Source organism: Silene latifolia, chromosome 11 (genome assembly GCF_048544455.1).
Source record: "Silene latifolia isolate original U9 population chromosome 11, ASM4854445v1, whole genome shotgun sequence".
Taxonomy (NCBI): domain Eukaryota; kingdom Viridiplantae; phylum Streptophyta; class Magnoliopsida; order Caryophyllales; family Caryophyllaceae; genus Silene; species Silene latifolia.
In genome coordinates, this window is record NC_133536.1 from 203441462 (window position 1) to 203462144 (window position 20683).

The following is a 20683-nucleotide window of genomic DNA, read 5'->3' on the forward strand; positions in this document are numbered from 1 at the left end:
AATTAAACCTAATTTCCACACCCTTCTCTTTCTCTCTCCTCTTCCCACCAACTACCCTCTTTTGCCGCTTCAAACGCCGGCGCTGGCCACCGACCGGGGATAATAATTAAGTCGATTATCTCCCCGCACGACCACCTATCGCTCTTCAACACCTAACCTCATTCGCCGAAACGACAAATACACCGTCTTCTCTAAAAATCTGACGGCGATGTCGTGTGCTGAAGTCAACTTTACCACCTCCGGTAATGTGACTGATGATGTCGTTCCGTTAACGGCGTCGTTTTGAGCGGTGGTCATGGGATTTTGATTTTAATTTGAAGTGTGGTGTTAATTTTGGCTTAATTTCCAGATTTAATTATATTGAAATGAATTTGTGTTAAGTTAATGATCTCGATTGTTATTTCTTACGGAGTAGTATATCATGATTTTGAAAAAAATTGAGATGTGGTGTGTACAATTGGAGATTTGGAATTGTTTGAGACGGCGGAGGAAAGGGAGTCGGTTGGGAGAGAGGAGAGAGAAAGAGTAGGTGAGTTTTTTTTTTTTGGGTGTATGTGAAATGGAAGGGGCAAAAATGGAATGAGTAGTAATTTTGTGTAGGATTAAATAAAATAGTGTGCGGGATTTAGCATGTCCCAAAAAATATGATTAACGTTAGAGATTAGAGAGGTGAACATTGGAGGAGGTCCAACGTCTAATAACGGGCGAAATATCGTGCCGGGCCGTGCCTGATCCAAGCTCGTGCTTGCACGGGGATTTCACCAAAACTGCGTCATGACCGGCCTTCTACTTGGTCGTGCTCGGGTCGGGGTCAGTCCCAAATTACTTGCTCTAGTCCGTTTAAATGTCTAATCCTACGTTTATTTGTACACGTTACGTGGTCTTTAAAGAAAAAACAAATATAAAAAGAAAAGTACTCCGTAAAAGATTTGATCACATTTTTACTCTAATTTTGTGCGATGTCCTCTGATTCTTATTACTTCATCACTCTGCAGGTAATTTCTTCTTTCATTCCATGCAATAACTTCATGTTTAAACTCAATTATTACAATTTAGAATTGTGTGATTTTCTAATTTAATGTTTGATCAAATTAATCGAGAAGCGGTCGTTGATTATTATACTTTGTAGAAGTCCAAATTGAGACCTACCCTTTTGATTTTAATGTTGAATTTGTGAATTGGGTTTAGGGTTTTGGTTAAATTTGAATTTAATTCATGGGTTATTTGTTAGGATTCTATTGATGATTAATTAGTGAACTGATGGCTTAGTAAAACCGTCTTGATTGGCGGTTGTTTATGTTATCGAAGATGTCTTAGCATAATGGTTAAGATGGAGCACAGTGGACATTAAGTCCGGGTACGAATCCCCCCTTCCCAATGTACTGTAATGCCCTGGTCGATCATTTGACACCGGAAATTGGATGATCACTGAAAATGAACAAGGTTTTCATTTTGGGGTTATCTTTGATGTTCAATTGGAAGTCCAAATAACAATTCAAATTATTGGGTAAGATCGTTGGACGGCGGTACAAAGTTGTAGGGTGTAAAATGGGTTTACGACTTTATGGGATAAATACTGAAATAGCAAGATTTTACTATGTCAGTGCCAATTTAAAGGGGATGTCCATTAGAGTTTGTGGATGATGCAAATCAGTTTTACGGTTATTAGTGTTAATTAAGCTGTTTGATATCGGAATTTGGGTGTGTGAGTTTTGTGTCGTAAGTTGAATGATCAGATACAAATACTTGGGCTGTAATGCTGTATGCTTGTATTGTTAAAATTAATCAAGATATTTCTCTCAAAGCCCTTAGGATTGATTGAGATGGTTTAATTATTATTAAGTTCATGGGAAAGAGATCAAAACAAGAGCAGGATGGAAGGAAGTAGTGGTAATAGATGGTGAAAATAAGGAAAGAAGGGCATTAGGTATCTCATAACCGAGTGTAATAGCTCACTATTCAACTCCCCAAAGAAAATGCAGTTGTCTGATGTGGGAGTAATAATTCCCCCTCACCCCCTTTTTACGCTTGTTAGCTCCCCTATCGTCACTTACCATTTAGGCATTTACCACTTTCCTCCTTATTCTCTTTATTTTCAACTTCATTACGCTGTAGAAAATTACTTCTATCCCAGGTAAGCCCATACTATTAGAGATAGTGCAATAACCTATAATGCTTTGTTAATATGATCCTCAATCTGTTGGCACTCTACGGGAGTTTATGAGGGCATCGGATTATTCTTGCTGTTGGTGGATTGTAGAATGTAGAGTGCCTAATTTTGCTTGTGAGTGTAGTCATCATGTATTCATGTTGATTTTTAGTCAGTAAAGAAAAATTGCTGAGTATGTTTGACGATCAAGGAGAGTATCATTTTGTATAGTTCACAGTCATGAGGAATCTTTTTCTGTTTTGAGTGTTGATCGTGTGATAACATTTTCGAGTATCCATTCTTATTAGTGATCTTCATTGAGGTTAATGGAAAGATCTTTTGTTGATTGTATTTGAATTAAGTGTATGTACTTGTGGCAGACGCTCGAGTTCTCTTGACAAATAGGATTGCTAGGAAGTCGGCAAAAACACTTTAAAAGAGCAATTCTAGTCTTGGTTGGAGCATGCACAAAATAATGAACTGCTTTTCAGGGGAAAAAATGAGAGTCAATGAAATGTTGCAGCTGCCTGAATCACCTGGTGAAGAACATTCTGAGCATGAGATTCTTAATATTCAAGAAGCCGAGTTATCTCTTAGCGAAAGTGGTGGGCTAAACTCAGAGGTTATTTTCTTTGTAAATTTTCTAGGCAATGTTGATCATGCTTTAGTCACTAAATGATGAAATTTGATCCCAACCATGTTTAGTGAAGGCGTTATTAATTTTTTGTCGTTTATTGTTTCATGAATGTGTGCCTTGTATCTTGATGATGAAGAATTTTGGCAACGTTGAATTTTGCTTCCCAGTGAAATATCTTCCAAGTTAAGCTTTGACGATAGGAAGCCCTAGTGTTGACAAGCTTGAGCTCCTTGGCATCCTTTTTTTGGTTGGCAACATATTGTGTGTAGAATACCAATCACGTTCTACTTGGCCATCCTTATGTAAACTCTTTTGAGGAATTTTATTTCCTGTGGTTGTTTCAGAATTACATGATGCATTGCTCAAAATACTATATCATCTTAGTTGCAAAAGTGAATTTCCTAAGCTACTCATTAGCCTACCTTAAATTATAGATCTTTCGGTGATAGGCCAATTTTAATATATGTAAGTGATGAGATTCGATATTCAAACAACTGCGTGAATGTTTGCTGAATATGGTTTGGGAATTCATTCACATCTCACAGGAAGCAAGAGCATTGTTGGGAAGATACGAGTATCAGAAAGGAAACATAGAGGCTGCTCTACAGGTCTTTGAAGGGATCAATATTGGTATAGTAACTTCAAATATCAAAATCACCCTTGCCACAATACAAGGTTATCCACGAAGGCGTTCCAAAAGGGTCCATAAACCGCAAAAGTCTATACGTGGAGTGAGTTTATTGTTTGAGGCCTTGTTCTTGAAGGCTAAATCTTTCCAAGCTCTTGGGAGGTTTAAAGGTATTTTTACCTCATATTTGTCTATTGTTATATCTGTCTAATTCTTAGGCTCTATTTGGTTTGTTAGGAATTTTTTTAACTCAAAAACTATTTTCAACAAAAGAAAAGGTTTTTCAATGAAAAATAGAGTTCCAAACAGTTTTTCTTTGTTTGGTTGTGCAGTAAGAAGGAAAATAAAGAGGGGATGAAGAGGAGGGCAATGGGAAAATTTGCATTCCATGATTACGAAGGGAAAATATTTTATTGGAGGAGATAAATGTTTCCACAATTTTACATTTCCCTCTCATTCAAATCAAATAAGGAACTTGAGGAAAATGTTTTTCATGAAAAATGTTTTCCCCAAAACGAGACAAGGTGCATTTTCATCCTTTTGTCTGCTTATCCTTGCATCGCATGAATTATTTTGGGGATAACTACTGTCTTATGGAAAATTTGTGTTAATGTGTCTGTTTCCCACCTTTGACTCACTCTACCAACTTCATATGATTCATATCCCATTAATATTGCCGTTTGTGTATCTGGAATTCTGGATCATATTTTCATGATAGACTTTTGCATGGAAAAGCATTAAGCTTTCGTAGAGGGATACAAGTTACAACTAATCAGTAACTTGGAGCCTGGGGGAACATGTTCTTTATGCTTTGGAGGAGTGTTAGCTGATATATATTTTCATCATCTCTATGCAGAAGCTGCTCAATCATGCAAAGATTTTGTGGATCTTGTTGAATCTTTGTTTCCAGATGGCATGCCGGAAAACTTTGGTGCGGACTCTAAGTTGCAGATGACCATAATCAGCGCTGTTGAGTTGCTTCCAGAATTATGGAAGCTTGCCGGGTGCCCTCATGACGTTATCTTGTCTTACCGCCAGGCCCTCCTCCACGGCTGGAACCTAGATGCTGGAACTGCTTCTAGGTTACAAAAAGACTTTGCCGTTTACCTTTTATATAGCGGAGTAGAAGCAAGCCCCCCAAACTTGGGTTCCCAGATCAATAAGTCATTTGTACCTCAAAGCAACTTAGAAGAGGCGATTCTACTGCTAACCCTTCTGTTGAGAAAATTTACTTGTAGGGTTATTGAGTGGGACCCCTCAGTTATGGATCATTTGTCATTTGCCCTCAATGTATCAAATCAACCCCAAGCATTAACCTGGGTAATAGAAGATTTACCTGCTGGGAGTATTGAGAGAAAGGAGGTTTACCACACTCTAGCACTTTGTTATCATGCACACGGTGACAATTTTGCTGCTTTGAATCTTCTGAGGAAGCTTTTGCATCATTCTGAGGAACCAAATCATATTCCAGGATTGCTACTGGCGGCAAAAATATGTAGTGAAAATCCCAGCTTAGCGGAAGAAGGGATCACATATGCTCGTAGAGCCTTGGCTATCAAGGACGATGCTTGTCATAATATAGTTCCCCGTATACATTTTTTCCTGGGTATTTTACTGTCAAATTATGCCAACTTAGCAATCTCTGAGCCCGAGAGGATTGAGAGGCAGTTAGAGGCTGTTCAGGCACTAGAATGCGCTGTAGAATTAACAAATCGTAGAGAGACTACGTTTATTTATCATTTGAGTCTAGAGTATGCAATTCAGAGAGAATTGGATCTTGCGCTTTATTATGCAAAGCTTTTGTTGAAGTTGCCAAGTGGGAATGATACTAAAGGATTGCTGTTGTTAGCAAGGATTTTATCTGGCCAAAAACGGTATGGTGATGGGGAAAGAATCATAGATGCCGCCCTTGATCAGACAGAACAAGGGGAACAAGGTGAACTTTTGAGAACAAAAGCTAAACTCCAAATTGCTCAGGGTTGTTTGAAAAAGGCGTCTGAGACATACTCACAACTTCTTGCAATTCTTAAAGTTAAAAGTAAGAGCTTTGGATCTGGGAAGGTATTTCTTGGAAACTAGTGACTTGGCTAATTTATTCATTTGCTTGTTATGGAAATCGAAAAACAGAGTTTTTTGAACTATTCTGTCAATTGTTTGTGTGTGTGTGTGTGTGAGCGCGTGTGCGCGTGCGTGCATGCGTGATGATTTTATGTTACTCCGTGATGTTAGAGGGTTTTCTGATAATGTCTTTTTAATTCTTACTTCCCATCGGATATTTCACATCATATTATTCCAAGAAACGAAAAGAATAAGACATAAGGTTGCTGGGAAGTTCTGAAAAATGTTGTTTTCTTTCAGCCGAATAAGTCTAACTATATATTGGCTATTTAGGGAAACATGGTTTCAGTCAATTAGCACATTCATCACTCTTTGTTTATATCAATTTCAAAGCTTTTGTTCTCTTCTGTTTTTTTTCCCCTCGACTGAAAAACTTAGATAGCACCATTTTCCGGAGTTTCTAATAGCTCTGTGTCCTAGAATTGGACGGGGATCTGTTAACGTTTGACTTCTGCATGTTAGAAATGTCACTAGTTCTTTTTATCTGTGGTTCATTCTAGCTACTATTCAGGCTTATTTCTGTAAGTAAATCCGTGGTAGTCATTGTGTCTTATTGCTAGGGCCTTGAGGACCAGGATCAACAATTACAACTGCATACTTGGGTTGATCTGGCTTGCTTTTACATCAAGTTGTCACGCTGGAGCGATGCTGAGTCTTGTCTGTCTAAAGTCAAGGCCATCAGTCCTAATTGTGCTTCCAGATGGCATACTCTAGGTACGCATTATCCTCTTGCGTTATTTTCTACACCTCTTTCGTTGATCTACTCTGTATAATTTACTGTCTCAATTAAGTTTTTCGATTAGCCAAGACGTAAAAGTTTACTGAGTAAACAGTCTACCATATTTCTTTTTAAATTAGACAACTTCGAATGTCGCCTTGGACAGACACTACAGTTATGGTCTTGCTAGCAGGGACGGTCACCCCCCGTGGCGGTTGAGCTTTTCGAAATTTCTAGTTAAATTTTTCGAATTTTTTTTTAGCGTGCCTTATATTATTACCCATACGCCCCCCCCCCCCCCCCTACCCCCCTAAGCTCAAATCCTGACTTCGCCACTGACACTCTGGGTAAAGAACTAAACCAATATTCTCCTCGCTCACGCGTTACCCGTCTAATACCCACCAGGCCACCACTCATAACCAGCAGGTACAAAATATAATCCTCATACTTTCCTACCTCCCAGCTCACCACAAGACTATGTAACCTGCCATCTTGCGTGGGTGCGGTGTCCGGTTTAAGTATCCCCATGGACATCCGATCAACATATATTCTTTCGTTTCACTGGAGTGGCTTGCTTAATTACACCTTCTTGTGAAAACCTGTAGTCGGAATACTGTTTTGGAGTTCTTCTAGTGGGCGACATGTTTCTAATGTAGCTATTGAGCTTTACCTGCTTCTCTGGTGCACATCACCCGATACTGATTCAAAAGCTGTGATAAACCTTTACAGGGTTGTTTTATGAAGCAAAAGGACTCTTCAAAGAGGCACTAGATGCTTTCCAGATGGCCTTGAATATTGACCCTTGTCACGTCCCCAGCTTAATCGGATCAGCTATTAATCTCAGACAGTTAAACAGCAAGTCTAATTCCGTTGCTAAAAGCTTTCTGATGAACGCACTCAAGTTTGATAGGATGAATCATGTTGCCTGGTTTAACCTTGGCCTTCTCTGTCAATCAGACCAAGATTCATCTATTTCTGAAGCCGTAGAATGTTTTCAAACCGCAACTATCCTTGAGGAGACCGCTCCTATCGAACCCTTTAGATGACCCACATAATTTCCGATGCCTCTTCTTTTTAGGAAGAATACGGAGTTTTGAGTTTTGAGTTATCTTTCGTGTTAAAAGGGTATATATTATATTAATATAATATTTTGTACGTAACATATTGTATATCGGGTAATTTGGTTGTAAATACATAATGTGCTGGTTCGAATATAACGGGATCTTGCAATTTAGCGAAAATAATGGATACTGTGTGATGAATTCGCGATAGAGGTAACATTGAGCTCTGTTCACTTCGGGCTAGCTCCATGACATGTAGATTTAGCAGAAGAGCGAAGTTCTTCAAAATATGTGAGCGGAATTTGAGAAACGTAAATAATTCCGTGAACAAGATTATGAATGAAAGATCGCAAAAAGAAGAAATACCTCTAAAATTTTCCTTTTATTTATCGTCACACCCACAACAAAGAACAACGGGTTTACAGGCGCTCGACTTACTTAAAACAAGAACAAACAATAAAACAGGAAAGCAAAACAATAATACAAGTTTAAACAACTTAATGTACGACCGTCTCTCACAAGAACTCGAGTAAGTACTGAATTCAGTCATGACAACATGATGGGTAGGATGCGGCGACATTAGCAGCTTGACGAGACTTGTTTCGACCTTGAGTCCTTTCCTTGCTGAATACGGAATTAGGAGACTTGTTCAACCTCTTAATCAAACTCCTCATCTTAGCATCATCAGCTCGACGTTGCGCAACGTCTTCAACAGGAACAGCAGCACCGTCTTTAGCAGTCCAAGTTTTTCGCCATGGAAGGTATGGGTTTTGATGACGAGGCTTAGGTGGTCCATAATAGTTCCCGTTGTAGTAATACCCCTCATCATCATAATTATCGTAGTCGTCTTCTTCTTCTTCTTCTTGGTGTTTCGGACTTTGCTCGGTCTTCGGAATAGCCATCATCATCGACATGTTTGGAATTTTGATTAGCTTTCGATGTTTGTTGTGTTTATGTTTTGAGTGATTTGTTAACGTAATATATATAGCAAAATTAAACCGACTTTGAACTCAATTCTATTTGTTTTAGGATATGATTTTCACGCGTTTAATTACTTCGACTCCTCTAAGCACTTGCCATATTTTGTTATCACTTTTCTTTCCTAATTAGTTTTTGGAAATTACCTTAGTTGAAAAAAAAATCGAGTTAGATAAATTAAAAAAAGAAGCTATAATCTCGATTCTAATAATTTTTTTAAAAAAAAAAGTAACTAATAAATAAAAAAATTAGAGATTTTATATGGTATACCCTGTGTTTTCACAAATTATAAGATATACTCTCGATTTTAGAGAAACATTTGATATATGTAAACTCTCATATTACTGTAGGGCTGAACAAAATTATACGATACGATTTTATTATACGTATCCGATACGCTATACGAATTTAATTATACGGATTTCCGAATATCCGATACGGTTCTTTAAAAACCGTATCGGATAAGGATCGGCAAAATATGAAACCGGATATACGATATCTGATACGGTTGCCTTTTTTCTAGAATAAAATATTAAAATATATACATAAATCACAAAATGTCCAATATGTTGGTGATTAAACTTTATAAGTTATTTACTCTTATAAATTTTTAAAATACATTTAAGTTACTAAACAAACCAACCGTCACACATAGAAAAGAAAAAATATATATTAAATTACATAAGTGAGGCAGAAAACCGGATACCGGATATATGGTAAAACCGGATATACGATATACAAAAAAACCGCATCGGATAAGCATACTAAAAAAGGAGATTTAAAAAACTGGATATCCGATACGGTTTCCAAAACCGTATCGGATATCCGATTTTGCTCACCCCTACATATTAACACCTAAAATAGCCCAAGTATTCAAATTCGAGTTTTGTAATGGTTACATATTGTCACATTGCACATTGATGAGAAAAGTTGCACCTGTGTGTTGCTCTTTGCATACTACAAGCCACAAATTCTTATTTCAGACGGGCTGTTTTCTCGTCTGAAATAAGACCGATAAAATGTTGTCATTTTTTAAGAGAATGTAATTATTTAATCCACAAAATATTATCACTAGAGGTGTCATTCTTACCCTGAAAATGATTGTGAAAAATAATGATAACATGTTGTCAGAAAATAACAATATTTTATTGTAAAATGACAACATGTTACCCGTCTTATTTCAGACGAGAAACAGCCGTCAGAACTCTGAAGCAAGACGCGCTGCAAGCAAGTTTGGATTCGGATGCATTTTCGAGTATCGGACTTGCAATATATAGCCATATAGGTACGGTAATTTGATGATGAAATGAAACTTGTCGACTGAGAGAAACCTGAATCAACTATTCTTCTGTCGGATTGACACATTCTTTTAGTCGGGTTGACAATTCTTTTTACCAAAAATCCATATATACAAAAATCCAAAAAAAAAAAAATGGAACTGATTAAACATAATTTAAATTTGTACATGAACACCATATTGTAAGACTATTTATTAAAGACAATTCTTATCAGTGACACTGATATGTGCAGCTAACCTCAAAAACTTCACAGAAAAAAAAAAAAAAAAAAAAAAAAAAAAAAAAAATTTGCAGACTACAAAATGAAACATTAACTTTAATGTCACCAAAAAAAAGACAAAACCTTGCAAGCTAGTAAATCTAGGATTGTGCTTGTTTGTGTTTACATCCACATGTCCTTTGTGAAGTAGATGGCTGCTTTTCTACCATTGTCCTTGTACTTTGCGACTGTGGATTCAATCCCGACATTCCTTTTCTTTGCCCTAATGTTTTTCCTGCACAAATCGGTTCAGATTTTATCATGACAATACTTAATATTACCCTGAAACAGAGTTTGAGCCGCGTAGTTAGTAGGGGATAGGCTCACGGCTCATCTTGGGTTGGTTTTGGTCTGGGTTGGGTTGAGGCAGATAGAGTCGTGTTGGGTTAAAACTGAGTAAATTATGCATGTATATCATATCAAGACATGGACTGACCTTGATCTTTGGTCGCTCTAACGGGCTCACAGCTCATCTTGGGTCGGTTTTGGTCTGAATTGGGTTGAGGCAGATCAAGTCCTATGGATTAAAACTGAGTAAATTTTAAGCATGTATATCACATATCAAGACGTGGACGACTGACCTTGATCTTTGGTCGATCTGACGCTGTTATACTTCTTTAAATAAGGATATTTCTTGTCTGGTGCCTTCTTCTCAGGAATCTCACTACATACTGACCTAGCATCACTTCTGTGAGAACTGGGAATTGTAATGCATTTTTGCAGAGGTGAAGCTTTCTTTTCCGAAGTTTGGGAGTATACTGATCTTTGAATTACTAAAGAAGAGTAAATTCCAGAAATGCTCTTAGATTTCTGTAAGAACTGATGTTTTTTCTCAGGGATTTCCGAGCAAACTGATAAAGTATCGCCTTTAAATTTCCGAAAGTTCAGGTTCCGGTTCTCAGGAATTTCTGAGCATACTGACCTTGTATCTCGAATTGCAGAAAGCCTGATATCCTGTGAATTGACATTATCATCCATATTTGTAGGAAGAACCACCTCACTATGTGAATCCCAGTTATTTTCTCTAATACTGGAATTAAGCTTCTCTTTCTCTGCTAATCTGTAAGAAAACAACTGAAACGGGATTTGCGAAACACAACTCATATCAACCGTCGATTCACCCTGAAATTGGTTCAAGAACCCTGATTCTAATTCAGAATAATCAACTTGTACTATTGACGGAATTTCCGGGTGAGCTAGATGAGGATTCAACACAATCAACCTCTTTACATAGCGTAAAATCCGACAAATGGACACAAAACTCGGTCTTTGACCCGGGTCCGTATGCCAGCACCTTTTTGTCAGAGATGCAAGGTATTTAGGGAGAGCAAATGGGAAAAGAGGTCTTTCTCCTGCCCTTATATTTCTACTCATCTTATCTCCTTGAAGATGTCCATCTTCGAAAGGAACTTTCCCTGTTAAAAGCTCGAAACAAAGCATCCCAAAGCTATAAACATCAGCTTTCTCAGAAAACTTGTTTTTACAACTACTTCCTGGCCTTTCTTGCTCAGAAAGGACTTCTGGAGCACACCATATAAAAGACAGTGATTCTTTCGAGTCGGGTGTGGAATTCCTAGAAGGAACAGTTTTAACATTTTTCAATCCAAAACCCGAAATTTTTGCTGTAAAATATCCTTCTGAAACTTTTGGCTTAATTAAAACATTTGAGGGGCTCAAGTCTCCATGATAGATCTTTTTAGAATGTAAATACTCCATACCTCTTGCAACCTGCAGCATGATATCAATGGCCGCTGGGAGAGAAAACGGTATCTGCCTCTTAGAACCGCATACCTCCTTTATATAGCTGCTTACATCTTTGGTTATAAGCTCCATGACAAGAAAATACTCGGTTTTTTCCTCGTCATGGAAGCCACAGAAGTACTGAACTACATTAGGGTGGGAAAGCGAGAGAAGGGTATAAATATCCGAGTTCAGACTATTCATTAAACCCGGTTCCCCAAAAAAGTGCCTTAACCCATAACTTTCTCCAAGCCATTGTATCTCCTTATACTGCATTCCCCCACCTAGACGCCGTCTCACCTGATAATCCTTAGAACCAGTTAACATTACTGTTGGATAGAGCGAATCTACTCCGTTGAGTTTCCTCACCAGCAAATCGCCTAATCGTTGTTCTTGCTTAGTTAAAGTGCAAACAGGTGAAGTTTTCTTCTCCTTGATCATTTCTAGCAAAACCCATTGATCCTCTTTAGAAGCTTTAATCAATCTGTGACAAATTTCTTGAGAAATAAGGTATTGTTTCCCATATTTCCACTTGAAAAGCGTTGGATCGTTCCACGTCTTATCATACTTGTTAGACAGCATGATTCTCTTCTTCTTCATCTCATCTATGTCAAGCCCCGAGATCTCACCGGCTGTTTCTATGGATTCGATCACGATTGGGAAGTAACACAGCAAATTGTGAATATGAAGTTCAACACATTCTTGGTTATCATGAAAATTAATGGCTTTAATCCACCAATCCTTATTATCCATACATTGTCGGATATATAATTCGCCTTCTTTGAATACCCTTTGAAGCTCTTTTAATGGCTGCTCCAATGGCTTCCATTTCATGTTCTTTTCTTCTAATCTCAGGTTTTGTTTGATCTCCTCTGTCAATGTATCAAATGCCAAATTAAAAATATCAAACAGCAACAAACATTGCCTCTTGTTTATCTGATTATCGTCTTGCAACACCGTCAAAGCCTTCATGCTCCCCAGAACCTCCCCAATCTGCCTGAATTGCTCCATTTTTCACACCGAAAAAAATAACCTCTTTTCCTTCCTCAGAAAAGGTGGCCTCTTGACCTCAGATAACACCCCAAACACCCACCTCTCTGATCAAGATTTCGGTCTTTTCAGAGGTCTCTCCTATCACAATTCATAAAAATATTCTCGAAATCAGGAATTAGAAAAAACATATACATTCAAATTTTATTCAATAACAGGAAAACCATATAAATCTAATGCTCAGAATCCTTGTGTTATCGAGAAAAATGACAGGAAAATCAAATATAACAATCAACAACATTATGTCAGAACAAATGAATACCTGTCTTCGATCAATATGCATGGTATGTTGAATCGTGTATGAAAAAATCAAACTTTTTGCGATATAACAAGCTTTCGAATCTTCCAAAAGATGCATGAAACAGAACGTACAACTAGATCATCAACACGCAAGACGGAACAATATAATTATGAATTTTATTATATAACTAAGAATCTTATTGACTTACGACCAAATAAAATAAGTTGCAGAAATCACAACAGTCAATATAATTGCAACATATTTGTAAGGAAGGCATGGGAAAAGAGAGGAGAGAAATAAAAATGAATGTTTCTGAAGGTGTTCTTTAATGGCCGCTTGTTTCATAAAATATAAGAGTATATAAATGTTTACCTTAATAATAATGTTATGTTTAATTGGTAAACATACAGGTTGAACTTGTCGTTTAAGGGTTGTTTTTCAATGTTATGTTTGACCGTTAAATGACAGTTATTTATTTAGTACTGCTGTTACCTGTTATGAGTTTAACAACTTGCTGTAACTAACAAATTAGAATTCATTATTTTGACAGTTATTTTTAGGTAACATGCACCTGGGAGCAGGTAACAAAGTTCTTTTTTTTTTTTTAAATTACGGTGGAACCACGGCCGGCGGCCGCTACCTTTTTATAAGAGTGCCGCGAAAAATATTATTTTGTTTGGTGGATTTTAAAGAGATTATTTTTGGGACGACGCATCCAAAAATGAAAAAAGCTCCACCTTTTATTTTCAGACTTAAAAGATTTACCTAGAAAATTAAAGCTTCATATAATTTGGAAAAGATTCAAAGATTTCCGAGTACGTCACACAGTACTATTTCAAACCAATTTTCCACAAGTTATCTTAAATCTTAAAAAATTAGCATTTGATTACAACAAAATATCTTGCAAACTTGGTCTTTCACCATAAAATGTATGGAATGCTGCTATAAAGATATCCATGGTAGATCAGGTCCAAATTACATACATTCATTCTAGAGCGAGTAGCAGCAGCAGCAGTTTCAGCAGTAGTTACAGTTGCAATTGCAGTTGCAGCAGCTGCATGAATCAAGAGGGGACGAGAAGCACGCGGTCGCAGACTCGACAATGAGATTAAGCTAAACATCAGAAATAAATGCAAGATTGTTGTGGTCAAGCGAGAGAATAAACCATTCTTTCGGAAAGCTGCTTCCCAACAACCTTCATGTATCTTGACAATTGGTTTTCAAGACTGGTTTGATCAGCTGGCCCAAGACGTCGTCTCAGTTTCTTCAATATAAAACACAAAGGGACAGTCAACTTAGCATTCATAATGAAGTAATGAACTCAATGAGAGTCTCTAAATATACCCACTAAATTGTAACAACAAAAATAACCAATTATGCTATCTCATATTTTATGTTACTCCGACTCTTCATGCTACCGTTACCTTGTATAGGTATCCGACACTCAACACTCCGACATGCGTATAACGCTTGGTGGCCACGTCAATTTAAACCAAAAACGTGAGTTTTTAATAAAATATATAAAGACACGCACCCGTGTCGGTTACTTCTAACCGAGTTTAAGTAATATATAACCCATATTACTCGTGTGGAACAGTCTCATATAAAAAATTGTTTTCGGATAGATGATATACATACCATGAATTTGATACGAGTTTCTCTTAAACCAAGGAGAACATCCCCAATATCGGCATCCTCACCTGAAACTGTAGCCTGATCATTAGTTTCAGGAAATGATTCATCGTCAGACATGTCAGTATCATTGGAGTCTCCATCACCAGACATGTCAGTACCATTGGAATCTCTATCACCAGACATGTCGGTGTCATTGGCATTTCCATTGCCAGACATGTCGGAGTTATTGGAGTTTCCATCGCTGAGGTCATTCTGCTTCTGCTTTAAGCGTTTCCCAGGTTCCTGTGTTAATGAATACGCCCCATCTTGTGCATTCGCATAATCAGACAGGACAGCGTATCGTGCTCTGTCCAGCAACGGTTTAGCAAAATCATATCGGACCCACCTACGAGCATGTCAGAATGACATCAAGATTAATCTAAGAAGTGGGAAAGATAGACCATATAACATTCTAGCCAGCTAGACCTGGAAATCAGGTCGTTCAGAACAGGTTCAGGTCATCGGGTCATTTTGCATCCAAGTTAATTCTAGTCAGGTCTTTCGGGTGTGTGATTATTAAGGCTTTTATTCTAAATTAGTATTTTCATGTTCAGGTGTCCACATTGTGTACTTTTAGGGTCCGGAGTGAGTTTGAATTGGGTCAGTTTGCCAGGTCCGACAACCCAAACACGGATCTAAACGGTCAAAGCCTTGAAGCAAACTTACTGGTAACGAAGAGGACACAGAAGTTCTGAAGGATTATAAGCTGCCTTATATCTCATTTTGGGGCAGGAGTGAATGTAATAGCCAAGATAATAGTACTCAAGACTGGGACAATGACCTTGGTTCTCTTTCACCCAACTGATCTCTTGCAGGGCTGAGTATTTACCAAGGGAAAGGAAAGCAAGCTCAGGGTCCCAGAATAGGTATTTGCTTGACAAACACTTGGGAAGGATATCTATCACCCCAACTGCAATCAACCGGCCATCAAGTCGGTATTGTTGGTGGAAGGAGCCAAAGCCGCAGGGAGGAACCGTATTATCACTAGTTGGTGGAATGTATATCAAGGGTGTATCAATAAGGAACCTCGTGTATGAGCTTTCTGTGACATCATCAGGTTCGTCATTGTGAACTTTCGTCTGATATTTTCTGTAGAGGGCAAACTCTTCAGGATCAAAGCTGGACCTATTCAAATGAATTTCTAGTTTCCTTTTCTTGCTTTGAAGGTTCTCTGGGACCATGCCACCTCCTTTTTCCTCACGTTGAGAGGAAATATCACTCGAGAGAGAAACTTGGTGATTCTGTTCATCACAAGGGGTCTCTTTCAATAAAGAGTAGAAATTTATGTGTCCATTGCAGGCTTTTACTGAAAGATCAGGTGAATTCATTGACTGCTGCACAGCACTGACTAACTCTTCTGCAATATTTTTGGGGGATAGATCAGATGAAGATCCATCACGCTTCGCTTTTTTAGCAATAGCTGCAAGCTGAAATGAAATGTTGTTTGTGTACAGAAGATCTTCTGGTCCCTCAACTATCCGCCTCTTTTTGGTCGAAGAAACCTTTTTAACTGAACTTTTTGGATATTGCACGTCACTTGGCAGATCACCACTTTCTACAAGTGACTGAATGGCAAGATCAATTTGTTTTGATAAGTAATCCAATATTTCATCTTCTTTGCTCTTTGGTTCACTGGTTACCAAAGACTCAATTTTTGTTGAGCTTGGCAATTCATCACCATGAGCAATTCCTTGCAAATCATCGGATTTATCAGGAAGTTCTTGTTTCTTCCCATCCCATATTCCATCTAGATACCTACAAACAAATAATTATCGGTCAGAGATAGTAGCACATCGATTAACAAATTGCAATGTAGGAGAAGAAGATTAGGGTGCCTGTTCAATGAATTATATTGAGATAAGGAAAAAGCTAGTGAATAAAGCAATGACAATCATAAAAATATTGTTTCCAGAATTCGAGCAGGGTGGTCTCTAAGAATCTTACTATTCGGGAATTTTCTTCTAATATCAAGATAAGTCCATAATTGCCTAACGTGTGACCACCTTCCAAACTTTTAATCAAAAATATTAAAAAATCAGTGACTGAGAGACTATATAACAAAAAAATTTCTCTAATCATTTTCTGAATAATGAACGAAACCAAAATAAGTATGGTGACATCTTTTGCTAATTAAATTCTACCTTTTCATTCTCCGGAATACCCTGTTTTGTTCTTTGGAAGGAGTAAATTTGTCAGCCTTCAGCCTTATTGTATACGAAGGGCAGCATGTCGATTCCATTTCAGGTTTGTATAAATAACAGCCAGATCTTCTCCATCCTCGGTCTAATAGTTCTGCAAAACGGATATCAAATTATTGAACAATCCGACATTATCACCAATATACCAAGAAGAAAAAGGACGGGAGAATAAGGGAAATTATTTATCATGTATTTTCCATATGTAGTATGTCTAATTCCTACAAGAAATCTGCCTTCGAGATTACAGCGGTTTTAAGTTTTAATGTAGAAGGAAATATGGAACTTAAGTCTTCTCTCAACAGAGGTTTTCTTCTTTTTGGCTGGAAAGACAGGTGTATGGTAGAAAGAGTCACTTGTTAAAGCAAAATAATAAAGACGACTAGATATCTGTATATAACACAACTGAAGCCATCCGATCAGTTATGGCAGCCTAAAAGACACTGAGCAAAAACACACCAGGAAGCCAACAATCTATGTTCACACGGACCAAAGAAAATTCAATAGCATGGTTCACTAGCAAATGAGTGATAATGTTGTATAAAAGAGAGAAAATGAATATAAAAAGGTGCAGCTATTATTGCTTTCGATCTTAAAACTTTGAGTTAGTTCAGCTTATATGGAAAAAAAAAAAAAAAACAAATATGGAGTAACATAAAAAGGAAAAAAATGACCATGACTTGTCAATTTGTACGAGAAATTCAGTTACAAATGAAGCTAGTATCAAGGACAGAAAAATGTTGCTATCTGTAAACTCTAGGTCCACGACAAACATACACGAATTCAACATGTGATTTCGCTCGAGGCTTCAAGCCTTCCATGGCTTGCAGACCATCCAAATGGGATAAAATATTGGATACATAAGAATCATAGCATTCCCTGTAACCAAATCTAATTTGACTACGCACAAACTAAACTAGGTTAAAAAGCTAAATATCCTCCAAAATGAGAGATTATATATCGTAAACAAAATAAGTGAAGAGTCCAATAGTCCATATATTCTCATGAAGGCGCAATTCTCCAGAAAAAGGATTCCAATACTACCATAGCAACAAGATAAGACATCAGAAACAAACCTTGATAATCAGCAATGGTAAGGCTACGCGCCCATAGACCTGAAGAGTAAATCACAGAGTTAGGTTGAGTATAGGTACAGAAAAGCTGGATCTAAGCCAGCAACTAAAGAGGGAAAAATGCTAGTCGTGACAGATTTATCCACTACAAGGCACCTTTCCACCATTACCTTCTACACACGTGTAGAGTATGGGAATAAAAATAATAACAAAACAGACATTCATCTAGCTACAACTTGTCTACTTTGAAAACATTTTGATGATGATGAGATCATGCAATTACACTAGTTCACTCAAAGACAGTGAAACTACTACGTCAACGCCCTCTGTATGAATACTATCATCATCAAGATTACACCTATCCCACTAAAGCTGGAAGCCATATGCAAATGCACAACTAATGGAAAACCAGGGAATGATACACGGAATCCGTTTAATTACAGTATGCACATCGGTTCAACTGAACTGCTAAATGTAAATGTTTGTACCATATCAATTAAATAATGTTCCTCATTTTCGAACGCTCCCATTTATTATCCAAACAAGCTCTAGTTTCAAAAGCTTATCATTTTAGCAAGTAGCATGACACTTGGAGAAATGTCTGATTGCAACTCCACACAAACAGCTTCCCTCCCTTTCCCGCTCTTTCCATTTATTTTTCAAATCAACCATCTCGAACCCGTGCCCTCCCCTTCATTTTCTTCCGATTCAAAAAAATTACTCCAGAAGTCTATATTAGTTACATATCACAACTTTTCTAATAAAAAAACTTGAGATGCTAAACACTTGGATAATCAATCACTGCAACACAAAAATGTGTCACATAAACCAAAGAAACTAAACGGATTCGGATACAATTATCCACTAAAAAGCTCATATCCGAAGATTCACTACAATCAACAGACCAACAATGATGAGCTCATTTCCCAACTAACTGAATTGTTAGATGGAATCACAATCACAACTAACAATAAAGTTGCTCAAGTTTTGAATGGTGAACCAGGTAATGATACGATGAGTCCCTTTAATTACAGTATGTACATCAGTTTAACTGAACCTATTCACTGAATTGCCAAATGTAAATGTTGGTATCGTAGCAATTAGACAAGTTTGCTCCTTCTTTTTATTATGCAAACAAGCTCTATTTTCAAAAGCTCAGCATTTTAGCAAGTAGCATGGCACTCCAAGAAAAGTCTGTTTGTAACTTCACAAAAACATCCACCCTCAGTTTCCTCACTCTCTACATTTATTTCCCACAGAATGGGTTTCAAACTCATACCTTTTCCTCAATTTTCTCTCTATCCGAGCAAACTACTCCGTACTAGTTTTCAGTAATTGACAACTTTACTCCTAGAGAGAAATTAGAGAAACAATCCTCATCCATACAAGTGAAAAGTTAAAACACGTAATTAATCAATCACTGCAGCACAAAAATGTTTTACATAAACCAAAGAAACAGAACGGATTCGGATACAATTATCCACAACAGAGCTCATTTCCAAACGTTCACCATCATCAATAGATTGTTGAGTACATAAATTCGCAACTCGCATACAATTATCGACTTTCTTCATCTCCTTGCATGTTAATTCATGCTAATCAATTCTCGATTCTCAATTCTCAATTTTACAACTCTCCACCTCTGATCACGAAAATTACAACACGATACAAAACTAAATAATTCACAACACATTTTGCGACCGAAAATTACACATTTTTTATCCATTTTTAGCAATTACAGCATGTTAATTTCAATATACAAAAGTCTCCATCCTACAAACTGAAATCAGCAAAATTACGCATATTTCCTCCATTTCGAGCAATTAGACATGATTCATAAACAGAATTTAACACAATTCTCCTCAATTTCTAGCAATTAAACATGTTAATTAATTTCACTATACAAAACCGTCGAATTTTTCTTCTAGTTTTGCAACTATTGACCAATAATACAACCGAAATAACACAATTAACACAGAAAAAACGAAATGATCAATTATCTTAACAAAAATAAATAAACTAAAAAATCGAAAATTAAATCAAATTAAAAATCAAAAACATGAATACCGTGAGAAACACTAGAACGAGCACCGGATTTACAATAACCGCAAGAACTACGACGTCTTCCGACATCGACAACGACGCTTTCGCCGACGTTAATTCCTCCGCTACTGTTACTGCTACTTGCTTCATTTCGCTTCATTCTTCAATCTCAATTACAGCAATCAAATCTTATAAAAAAACAATGAAATTGATAAATTATTTGACGAAGAATTAAGAATCGCGTCGTATATGTTATTAATTCCTGGAATTCAATCAATAACTCGACAAGAAATCAATTAAATCATTGATTAAATTACTGCTTCGATTGATAGTTTGAAGAAGATGAAGTTTGTAGGTTTGAATTGATTGAGGTATTTGGGATAAATTGGGAGGAAATTGATTTGATCAAAGTGATAAGTTGGAAATCACTTTTGTAAATAAGGTTGCCTTCATCATCGTGTAGTTTCAACTGGTCAAGGGTGAAACATGTGATGTCATGTACTCGTGTTCTTCATTGTTTCATTTGTTCCTTATACATGGAAGGTGCTTTCCGTGTGGCATGTGAGACCTTATTCTTTTGACTGAAATCGTCTAAATTAAACTCGCCTAAACCTAATAGGGTTGAACTGAATTGAATTAAACTGAAGTTAATGGATCTGAACTGGACTGAACTGAAGAAATAAAGAGTTAATTTATGAAGAGAAGAACTGAAATGAACTCAAAATTAAGTCCAAAAGAACAGGGTCGAGTCAACTAGTCTTAGGTCGTTTGCTGGGTTTAGACGGGTTTAATCGTTTCTGATTAGGTAAGCGGTCGAGATC

General features: G+C 37.2%; 3 protein-coding genes across 8 annotated transcripts; 1 reads left to right on the forward strand and 2 right to left on the reverse strand.

The window, feature by feature from the left end:
- Positions 1 to 873: 873 nt before the first annotated feature.
- LOC141612362 (protein NPGR2-like) lies at positions 874 to 7517 on the forward strand. Of its 4 annotated transcripts, XM_074431121.1 has the most exons (7): positions 876 to 995; positions 2530 to 2771; positions 3332 to 3584; positions 3747 to 3938; positions 4271 to 5475; positions 6093 to 6246; positions 6980 to 7517. In XM_074431121.1, exons 4-7 carry the CDS (start codon positions 3803 to 3805, stop codon positions 7294 to 7296), a joined length of 1812 nt encoding a protein of 603 aa, XP_074287222.1. In that variant the 5' UTR covers positions 876 to 995; positions 2530 to 2771; positions 3332 to 3584; positions 3747 to 3802; the 3' UTR covers positions 7297 to 7517. The 4 variants fall into 4 exon arrangements, with proteins under 4 accessions (XP_074287220.1, XP_074287223.1, XP_074287222.1 ...); XM_074431119.1 differs by lacking the exon at positions 3747 to 3938 and having other exon boundaries at positions 874 to 995; XM_074431122.1 differs by lacking the exon at positions 3747 to 3938 and having other exon boundaries at positions 874 to 995; positions 6073 to 6246; positions 6980 to 7093.
- Positions 7518 to 9717: 2200 nt separating this feature from the next.
- LOC141612363 (uncharacterized) lies at positions 9718 to 12736 on the reverse strand. 2 transcript variants are annotated; one of them, XM_074431123.1, is made up of 3 exons: positions 10428 to 12736; positions 10283 to 10336; positions 9718 to 10081 (listed from the first exon to the last, which is right to left on the reverse strand). In XM_074431123.1, the coding sequence occupies exons 1-3, from the start codon at positions 12595 to 12597 to the stop codon at positions 9948 to 9950; spliced, it is 2358 nt and encodes a 785-aa protein (XP_074287224.1). In that variant the 5' UTR covers positions 12598 to 12736; the 3' UTR covers positions 9718 to 9947. The 2 variants fall into 2 exon arrangements, with proteins under 2 accessions (XP_074287224.1, XP_074287225.1); XM_074431124.1 differs by lacking the exon at positions 10283 to 10336.
- A 929-nt stretch (positions 12737 to 13665) lies between these two features.
- On the reverse strand, positions 13666 to 20425 carry LOC141612364 (arginyl-tRNA--protein transferase 1). 2 transcript variants are annotated; one of them, XM_074431125.1, is made up of 6 exons: positions 19887 to 20425; positions 17823 to 17861; positions 16693 to 16843; positions 15218 to 16306; positions 14516 to 14897; positions 13666 to 14141 (listed from the first exon to the last, which is right to left on the reverse strand). In XM_074431125.1, the coding sequence occupies exons 1-6, from the start codon at positions 20020 to 20022 to the stop codon at positions 14025 to 14027; spliced, it is 1914 nt and encodes a 637-aa protein (XP_074287226.1). In that variant the 5' UTR covers positions 20023 to 20425; the 3' UTR covers positions 13666 to 14024. The 2 variants fall into 2 exon arrangements, with proteins under 2 accessions (XP_074287226.1, XP_074287228.1); XM_074431127.1 differs by having other exon boundaries at positions 14578 to 14897; positions 19887 to 20423.
- Between the last annotated feature and the right edge of the window lie 258 nt (positions 20426 to 20683).

Bases quoted from the DNA above. Each gene is read 5' to 3' on its own strand.
- LOC141612362 (XM_074431119.1), top strand. From the start codon at position 2,613: ATGCACAAAATAATGAACTGCTTTTCAGGGGAAAAAATGAGAGTCAAT. The intron at 2,772-3,331 runs GTTATTTTCTTT...CACATCTCACAG, and splicing joins GTGGTGGGCTAAACTCAGAG to GAAGCAAGAGCATTGTTGGG. The intron at 5,476-6,092 runs GTATTTCTTGGA...TCTTATTGCTAG, and splicing joins AGAGCTTTGGATCTGGGAAG to GGCCTTGAGGACCAGGATCA.
- LOC141612363 (XM_074431123.1), bottom strand. From the start codon at position 12,597: ATGGAGCAATTCAGGCAGATTGGGGAGGTTCTGGGGAGCATGAAGGCT. The intron at 10,337-10,427 runs GTCAGTCGTCCA...AACCCAATTCAG, and splicing joins CAGATCGACCAAAGATCAAG to ACCAAAACCGACCCAAGATG. The intron at 10,082-10,282 runs GTCAGTCCATGT...CGATTTGTGCAG, and splicing joins TAGAGCGACCAAAGATCAAG to GAAAAACATTAGGGCAAAGA.
- LOC141612364 (XM_074431125.1), bottom strand. From the start codon at position 20,022: ATGAAGCGAAATGAAGCAAGTAGCAGTAACAGTAGCGGAGGAATTAAC. The intron at 16,844-17,822 runs GTTTGTTTCTGA...TCCGTTTTGCAG, and splicing joins TACCATTGCTGATTATCAAG to AACTATTAGACCGAGGATGG. The intron at 14,898-15,217 runs GTAAGTTTGCTT...ACATGCTCGTAG, and splicing joins CTGTGTCCTCTTCGTTACCA to GTGGGTCCGATATGATTTTG.